This window comes from Mastomys coucha, unplaced genomic scaffold, assembly GCF_008632895.1.
Source record: "Mastomys coucha isolate ucsf_1 unplaced genomic scaffold, UCSF_Mcou_1 pScaffold15, whole genome shotgun sequence".
NCBI lineage: Eukaryota > Metazoa > Chordata > Mammalia > Rodentia > Muridae > Mastomys > Mastomys coucha.
In genome coordinates this window covers 5,699,894-5,709,137 of record NW_022196897.1, presented here as the reverse complement: position 1 = coordinate 5,709,137, position 9,244 = coordinate 5,699,894, and the positions used below count along the sequence as shown (strand labels likewise).

The following is a 9,244-nucleotide window of genomic DNA, read 5'->3' as shown; positions in this document are numbered from 1 at the left end:
CCTCCTCATTCAGAAAGCTTGGATGATTGCCCCGCTCCTGCAAGCAGAACTGCCAGGTGAGGGAGCTCGGGACTGGCTCGTGCCGGACCGAGGACAGTCATCTCGAGCTTTGCTTGATTCCGAGACCAACTGTCACTCGAGTTCTGTGCACTTTGACTGCTGGACGTGTCCACAGTTCTCAGAAGAGAGAGAGAGCCGTTCTCCAAGGATACCTATTATCTGCTTCTTGCAACACTGGCAAGTACATTCGCTGCCCCTTCAAGGGGGAGTAGCCCATTTTCCGTTTCTTGTTCAATTTCCTTAATGACTAAATGGCCAAACGTGTGGAGACAGGCCAGCGAGCCTCAGTTTTCACCCTCTGACAAGAGACCGCCGGTTTCCCAGCCTCCACGGCCTAGGACATCCTTCAGTGTCCCCCAACCGAATATTGACACCCTACCCCAATGGGGGAAGCACTTGCAGGCTTCCCAGCCTCCACGGCCTGGGAGTCCCTTCAGTGTCCCCCAACCAGATTCTAACACCCTATCCCAATGCAGGAAGCACACGACCAGCAGAGACCTGAGGGACTTTGTTCCTCCAGGGCTCCTTAGACCAACTCGGCCCGAGTTCAGGTGCCAAAAGCCCTATGATGACCACAGATTAAAAAAACCTGGTGCTCATGTTACAGAAGAGCTACAGAAACTCAAAGCTTGTATAAAGGCTTCAGCCAATAAGAGGACCCTGGGCCCTCTGAGGGATCTGAAAGAGAAAAAGAAATGGACAGTTCCACTTCCTCTGAGGGTTCCTGAGGGCATGAGTAAGCCACTAACCAGGGATACCAGACCATCTGTTTTACAGCCTGCAACCAGAAAAAGAGTGGCCTCAACTTCTGTGCCCATACCTGGGAAGGTGAAAAGAAGCCGGCCTAGGTCTACTGGGTTTGAAGAACCTATGGAGGTTGACCAGTTAGGCACCAGAGTGCCTGCAACATCTACAAAGCACAGTACTAGAGATGCCAGTGAAAAATTCAAAGAAGATCACACAGCGCCTGGGCCATCTTCTGCTGACTCTTCTGTTGGCCAATGTGGACAGGTAATTTCCCCACATATTCAAGTTTCCCTACACCCTTCCCTATCTATCCAAGGAGATCTGGGATCTTCCACTTCTCCCCAAGATGCTCAGGGACTGTCCCTATCCCCCCAAGATGTTCTGGAACAAACCAAACGTTTCCAAGAGTCTATGGGACATTCCACATCTGCCCAGGAATCCGGAAGACCTCCCACTTGTCCTGAATGGAAAATCATTCATGTCTCCTCTTCCAGAAGGAGTTTTAAAAGTTTATCCCCTACTGTACATGTCTCTGATCTTTCCAATTCTCCTCCAAAGCATGTTGGACAAGATCCCTCTGGTCAAGGGGACCTACAGCAGGGCCCATCAGACAAAGAGGGCCCCAAACCTTCTTCCCCCAAAGGTAAGGTCAGTGATGTCTCAATTTTCTCAAATGTATCAAGTCCTATCACCTCACCCTCTGACCAGAGACTGCTGGTTTCCCAGCCTCCAAGGCCTGGGACTCGTTAGGTTACATTTTAAGGGTCTAAACCATATTAAGTGGTTAGATTACTATGTCTTCCTCAGGGCTCTGGATGAAGCTCAGCTGGGAGAAGGCTTTCCTAGCACACACACAGCATTTGATCTGGACCCTACTAGCACTGCACAAAGTTGAAGTGGTGGTTCTTTGCCTACTGTGCACTTGTAGGCATTCTTGTGATTGATTAGTTTCTCCAGTGAGGGATCCATCGGATTGTTCTTCAGTTCTCAGCACTATCTCAAACAACTGGTAAATGGGAAATATTTAATGTAGTGTTGACAAGTGATTTATTTCCCTCTTCCTCCTCCTCCTCCTTCTCTTCCTCCTCCTTCTCCTCCTCCCTTTTTGGGCTACTTAGTGAGACAGTCTCAAAAAGAAAAATCAAGTGTAATGCCTTTAATCCCAGCACTGTGGAGGCATAGGCAAGTGGCTCTCCATGAGATCAAGCACAGTTCACATAGTAAGTTCCAGGCCATCCAGTGCGACACAGTGACACCCTGTCACAGACAAACATATACCAGAAAACAACAACAGACTTGTGAGTGACTCTAAGTGAGAAGAAACTGTTGTATCAGAATTTATCTAGTATGCTTGCTCTCTCTCTCCCTCTCTCCTCCTTTCTCCCTCTCTTTCTCTCTCTCTCTATCCCTCTCTTTTCCTTTCTCTCCTCCTTTCTCTCCCTACCCCCTCTTTCTCCTTCTCCCCCTTCTCACTCATTCAGTCTCCCCCTTTCTTCCTTGCTTTTTCTCTCTGCTTTCTCTCTTTCTCTCTCTCTTTCAATAGTATATAATGATATATTTAAAGATCAGTGGTATCTTAGATTCAACAAAATGTGCTGGTATTTGATGTGAATTAGACAGTTGAATCTCCTGCCCCTTGTGCTGGTATTTGATGTGAATTAGACAGTTGAATCTCCTGCCCTTGGTAAACTTCTTGGTCTGATGAGTTTGTGTATTCTCAGCGTTGAAGAGCACATTTAAAGGAAATTATCTGTAATCCATTTACTGCAAACTTTGTCAAAGCTCAAACTGCAGTTATTCAATCACACTTTACTTCAAAGCTTCACAGGGGAGAGAGATGGGAAATCTGGTGAACATGTTGCAATAATAATGAGTATTAAAACCTATAAAGAAACAAGAAGATTTGAAGTTACAGGAACACTATAGCTAAATAAAGTCTGCATTGAAGTGTTTTATGTAAAAAGAACAACTTTATGGCTTCATAAGGAATTGTTTAAAGACTAATGCACAAGATTTGGGTCACTTAGTTAATCATCTGACATATTTGTTGAACTCAGTATTCATTGAGACTTACTATTTAATGAGCCTACTATGTGCTAGACATTATCCTGGACTCTGAAAATAAGTAGCAAAGGAAAGCAACAGTCTTATTAGAATTAGTTTTATATGGGGGAAGATGGGTCCATGAACGAAGAAGGTATTTCTAAGTGTTGCAGGTTATCTTAGGCCATTTGTATAGATATAACAAAATACCATAGATTGGGTAATTTATAAATAAAGTGAAATTGTTTTCCCATAGTTCTGGAGACTGGGAAGTCGAAGATTAAGTTGCTTATAGGAGTGGTGAGTGTGAAGGACCTTTCTTTGCTTTCAATAGTGTACCTTATGGCTTGGGAGTGTAGCTCAAAGGTAGGGAGCTTGTCTAACATGTTCAAGCTCTGGCTTCTAACCCAGCAGTATCAAAAAAGACCTAAACCTAAGCCAGCCATCTAAAACCAAACAAATAAAGAACCACCACCACCACCACCAAACCCAAAAAAACAAAACAGAAAGGAAGAAACATGGTGTGTTGTTTCTGCTTCCTGTAAGGAGAGGTATGCTGTATCTTTACCTGGTAGAAGACATAGAAGTGGATGACAGACAGCTTAGCTGCTGGCATAAGAAGACAAGAACCCTGTGATAGCCATGCGAGAGGATATCATAGAGAAGGGAGATGAGGGTTGGCAAGATGACTCACTGTGTAAAATACCTAAGTTCAACATGTAACATGTCTCTGTAATTTTAATGCTCCTATGGTGAAAAAAGAGGTGAAGACAAGAGATTCTGAGGAGGTTCATGGGCCAGTTTGGTGGCATACACAGTAGTAAAAAACAAAGCAATATTATCTCTGTAGAGGGGTGGGGCTGATGCTAAGGTACTGTTCCCCAAGTGGTTCTTGATCAATCAATAAAGGTGCCAGGGCCAAACACTGTGAGGAAGGAAAGAGGTGGGACTTCTGGGTCCCCATAAGCAGGCTAAAAGACACAGGAGAGGAAGGGAGATTTCACCATGCCATTCAGAGGGAGAAAAGGTGACCAAACATTTGAGTTCTAGAGCAGAGTGGCCATTGGCCACTTCCAATGACTGGGCCTGAGGCAGCAGGTAGGATATTAGAAACATAATTAAGCTGAGGGCAGATTTAGGGGGCTGAGCTGGGAGTGAAAAGAAAGGCACAGATAGCTGAGGAAGGCTTAGAAGAGCACAGAAGTTGAGCCAATAAGGCAGGTTGAAATTGAGCAATGTATGTGTCTGTGTTTTTCATCTGCGGGTCCAGTATTCTCTGGGCAGGAGATGGTAGTGCAGTCTGCCTGGAGCTTAAGGCAAGGTAGCAAAAAGCTACATATCTCAAATAAGGTAGAAGCTGAGGATCAATACTCGAATGTTTTGGTTGGTTCTTCACATGTATGCATGCATTTGTACTCACGTAAATATGCACACACACATGCACACACACACAGATAAAACACATGACTAGATGTGAGAATAGCACACAGAGGAATGGACAGAAGCAGTAGATGGAATCCTCATTACTTAACCACCTCCCATAGGCTGTACCTCTGAATTCTTTCCACTGATGGCTTAGAGAGAACACTGTCATTCAGACCCTTGCATAGATAGTGTGCTATGGTGAGCATGAAAGCCTCTTGGCCCACTTCCCTACTACCTGAGTGAGGAGAGTCAGTCCAGGTCAGCCCAGCAACACAGGGAACATGCAAACTAAGTGATTCAAGGGGTGATTTCCAAAAGTGGGGAAGGGGCCCAGGAAAACCAAGGATAGCTTAGTTCCTGGAGGACCCAATGATAGCTATAATAGTTGTAGGGGTGGAAGATTGGGGGTGGGGGCAGAACTCTTAGGTCTGAAGAGAACTTGAAATCTCAATAGGAACAGTTGGAAGGAAGTCACAGAGATGAAAGAAAGCAAGCTTCCAAGAGTAGAGAGAGAAACCTTAATCTTATTAAGGGATCTACAAGCAGCCTGGGGCAGCTCTTCTATTCTCAGCTTTCGGTTGGGACCCTTAATGCTCCTCAGTGTCCATTTTCTCTTCTTGCTGTCAGTAAGGTGTCCTGGGGAGCCTGCCTGCCATGTGGTTTTACTACACCCATGTTGCAGAGCTGACTCTGGACACAGAGTGATGGGATGTGGCCAGAGGTGCTTTGAGGTCTTCTCATTCATAACTGATATCATCTCTTTCCTGTCGTTTGCTGGCAATGTCTGGAGCATGCTTGGAAGCAGATTCACCTTTCGCCTCTGGAGTCAATGAGAGACAAATAAACTTCTATGGCCTTGGACACAAAGACAAGTTTGCTGAGCTCTAACTCCCTTCTTTTTTTTCTTTCTTCCCTTTCTCCTTCCACCTCCATCTTACTCCCCCTTTTCTTCCCTTCTTCCACCTCTTCCCTTACTTTCTTCTATTCTTCCTTCCTTCTCCTCTGCCTCTTCTTCTTCCCCTCCTCCTGTTCTCCTCCTCCTCTTCCTTCTCCTCCCTCTCCTCCCTCATTCCCCCTCCTCTTCTTCCTCTTCCTCACCTCTTCCTGTTATTTTCTCCTTTTTCCTCCTCCTTTGCTTCTTCTTCTTCTTCTTCTTCTTCTTCTTCTTCTTCTTCTTCTTCTTCTTCTTCTTCTTCTTCTTCTTTTTATTTTTATTTTGGTTGTAGTTTTGAAACAGGGTCTCACTTGGCTGTCCTGGAACTCACAATGTAGACCAAGTTGGCCTCAAACTCACAGAGGTCCACCTACCTCTGCTCCCCAAATATTGGGATTAAAACCATGTACTACCATGTCTGGTCCTCTCTTCTTCTTACTCTTTCTTTTTCTCTTCTTTTTTTTTGTTTTTTTGAGACAGGGTTTCTCTGTGTATCCTTGGCTGTCCTGGAACTCAGTCTGTAGATCAGGCTGGCCCCGAGCTCAGAAATCCGCCTGCCTCTGCCTCCTAAGTGCTGGGATTAAAGGCGTGCCACTGCCTGGCTCTCTTCTTACTCTTATCCTCTTCCTTCTCCTTTTTTTTTTTTTTTTTGTGGAGGCTATGGGACATTTTTCAAAAGTGGAGAGAGACACCTTGATGTGATTAAGGGATCTGCAACCAGCTTGGGGCAGCTCTACTTTTCAGGTTTACCATGTATCCCTAGGCTAACCATTACCTTGTAATGCATAGTCCCACATTCCTAAGTGCAGGGATTTCACATGACTCCTCTTGTTTGTTTGATTATTTAAGACACAGTCTTTCTATGTAGCCCTGGCTTTCCTGGAACTTGCTATATAGACCAAACTGGCCTCAAAGTTATGAGATCTACCTGTCTTTGCCTCCCAAATGTTGGGATTAAGAGTGTGCACCACCACACCAGGCTAGGTGAATCTTAACTTCTTTGTCATTAGAAGAATTTGATCTTCAATGGCATAGTAGTTTAAATAAGAATGTCCCTTATTGTTATATTTTATTACTTGGTCCCAAGTTGGTAGTGTTGTTTTGGAGGTTTAGGAGGTATGTCCTTGCTATAGGAAGTAGGTGTGGGGAAGGGCTCTGAAAAATCATGTTGCCACTTCCAAGTTACCCTCTCTGCTTTGTGCTTTCTGTAAAGATGTGCACTTTCAGCTTTCCGCTCTAGACATCATGCTTGTTGTTTCTCTGCCACGATGGACTCACCTTCTGGAACTATAAGGCCAAATAAACTATTTCTTCTATAAGCTGCTTTTGCTTGGGGTGCTTGGCACATATTCAATGAGCTAGCGCACGGCTGAAGGCTGAGTATTGAGCTTTGAGTAGTTATTCTTGTTATGATTCACGTTGGTATTAGGAGTCGGGGCGTTAGGTGGAGATGAGTCCATGCTAGCTTCATCTTTGTGAGAGACATTAGTTATGGTTTGACTGTGAGCAGTTCTCCACAGGCTCATGCACTGAATGTGTGGCTCTCAGTTTGCTGCTGTTTTGAGAAGGTCAGGGAACTTTAAGTGACAGGGCCTTGTTGAAGGAAGTAGGTCACTAGAGCATTCTCTGGAAGTTACATCTGGTCATACCCATTGCTTTTTTCCCCTTTTTATCTTATTGATGTGTATGAGTGTTTTGCCTACATGAAGGTCTATGTTTCTGATACCTAGAGAGGCCAGAGGAGAGTGTTAGATTCCTTCAGCACTGGTGTATGTGGGACCATTGAAGGTAGTCTGGTTTCTGGTTGAGCTAGGTGACCCAGCAGGAGATAATCTGGCAAAAAAACATTAGTTTTGCCTCTCTCCTAGACACCAGGCTCCTGACACGAGGCCTCAGCTCTCCATAATTCTGTAGCCATGAGTCATGTAAGGGCAATGCCCCAAGCCCCTCCACAGGTAGAGGATGTGACCACAGCCTCAAGACAGATCTCCATTTTAATGAGGTATCTAAAGGTCTGAAGGGCTTAGCCAATTAAACTCTCGTTCCCAGACACTCCTCCCAGCAAAAAGTATTTAACCTCAGGCCCACCCCGAGAAAGGCTGGTATGGTTTCACTCATCACTACTCTCTGCCATGACAATAAATGCTTTAAAACCATGGACTGCCTCTTCTCATCAGGATCTGGTGTGGAGTTATGGAACAGGCCTTCGTCTAAAGAGTCTTCCACAGAAGGCCTCTCAGTTCTCCCAGCCACAGTCTCCACCAAGCCAAGCTGTCCTCCAAGCAAGCCAAGGACTCTCCTCTCCGAGGGACCCAGCCGGAGCTCTCCTCCCACCTTTCCCCTTCCGCCCCAGGCTAGATCCAGCCCTGGGGGTGGGGGTGGGGTGGGGGGCACTATTCCCTGGCATCCAGCGGAGTCTGTGATGCCCAACAGTCTGAGAACCTGACATCTCCGGCTTCTGTGCAGGTCTGCAGATCCCCGAGCCTGATCCTGGCAATTCCTTGGGGACCTCAGAATGCTCTGCACTCCCCAACCCCGGAGCAGGGTCCTGAGGCTTCTCACAGCCTGACATTGGTGTGGGGAAAAACCGCAGTCAAGACTTCCAGCATCCAGCCTCCCTGATCGGCCCAAGGCCCTAGTAGATGTGGGCCACCTTTAACCCACAAGGTTACAGATGGTTATGTAGGTGTTGGAAATCCAACTCGAGTCTTCTTAGGAGAGCAGCCAGTGCTCGTAACTGCTGAGCCATCTGGGATGCTGAGATTCTGAGACCCTCCGTCCCTGCTCCTTGCTTGATTCTATATCAACTACATCAAAGCTGTTTCCTCTAAAGACTTGCTTCCAGGACATTTCCAGAACAACTAACTCACCCATTCAGCCTTTCAGATTATAATCAGGACATCAGCTAAGCCATGAACTTTCTCAATACATAGAGACCAAAAGACAAATGATGCCTCTTTTGACAAAACCAATTTTCCTGTTTCCCTTCCGGACTCCAGAAGGGAATTCCTCATTCCAATTCAGCTAGAAGCAAGCAAAGTCGTCATGCCAATCTCTGAGGTTGGGATAGATGGTTCTGGTTATTTTCTATAAATTACAGATATGTTATCATTTTAAGAGATAATTTACAAATGTTGTCACTTTGGACAGGGAGGAAACTAGAGAGCTTAGACTCAGGGATTTCTACCTTTCCTTTCTTATTCTCTATCCTTCCTTCCTTTAGATAAAGGAAAGGGGGGTGGAAGAGAAAAGGAAAGATATAATAATATCATACACATTAGAAAAATAGACAAATAGAGATAGGTTATCAAATTTACTCCTAAACAAAACATTATATAGTCATATCTAATGCTAATAGAAATATTTATAATTAATATAAATTGAAATTATAATTTCATATTGGTACAAAATTTATAGGCTAATACTGATTTAAGGTATTCATTGGTATAAATTTCTTTATTGACATAAAATTTGAAATTAATATTATTATTCTTTGATAGGTATTGTGCCTATACAACTCATCTAAAATTACAAAGCTTAGACCCAGTCCTTCTAGTAACTGTCATTACAAACTGTTTAAGATGATTAAGTAACACAAGTTAAGGGCCAGATAATAAACTCATGGTTAAATGAAGAGAATACTCTGTTGATCACTTATGTGAAAAAAGAAAAAAAAATGTGAATAAACTCATGGTTATATTGGATTCTGATTTAACTATAATAAAGTGTTTTCAATGTACTCAGATAAAAATGACTAAGAATAGTTAAAAGTTTAACTATTAAGATATACTCTACATTGATAGATAGTCTTCAAAAATGTCAAAAGTCCATAAAATATGACATTTAAGGCTATTTCATTATTAACGATCATTTGATAAAAGACTTTCTGCTCCTGATAACACCCCCTTCTTGGTTCATAAAAGAAATTAAGCATCAGTAGAGCTGCTCCAGTTATGACAAGATAGCCACTAGACAAAAATTACCTTAGTTCATCTACAGACAAAAATACTGTCAAAAAAAAAATCAACTGGTAGC

General features: G+C 43.9%; 1 protein-coding gene across 2 annotated transcripts; it reads left to right on the top strand.

Annotated features, from left to right (window-relative positions):
- Window positions 1-151: 151 nt before the first annotated feature.
- LOC116089740 lies at window positions 152-8,952 on the top strand. Of its 2 annotated transcripts, XM_031369079.1 has the most exons (3): window positions 152-1,071; window positions 1,366-1,450; window positions 7,387-8,952. In XM_031369079.1, the coding sequence occupies exons 1-3, from the start codon at window positions 304-306 to the stop codon at window positions 7,653-7,655; spliced, it is 1,122 nt and encodes a 373-aa protein (XP_031224939.1). In that variant the 5' UTR covers window positions 152-303; the 3' UTR covers window positions 7,656-8,952. The 2 variants fall into 2 exon arrangements, with proteins under 2 accessions (XP_031224939.1, XP_031224940.1); XM_031369080.1 differs by lacking the exon at window positions 1,366-1,450.
- Window positions 8,953-9,244: the final 292 nt, after the last annotated feature.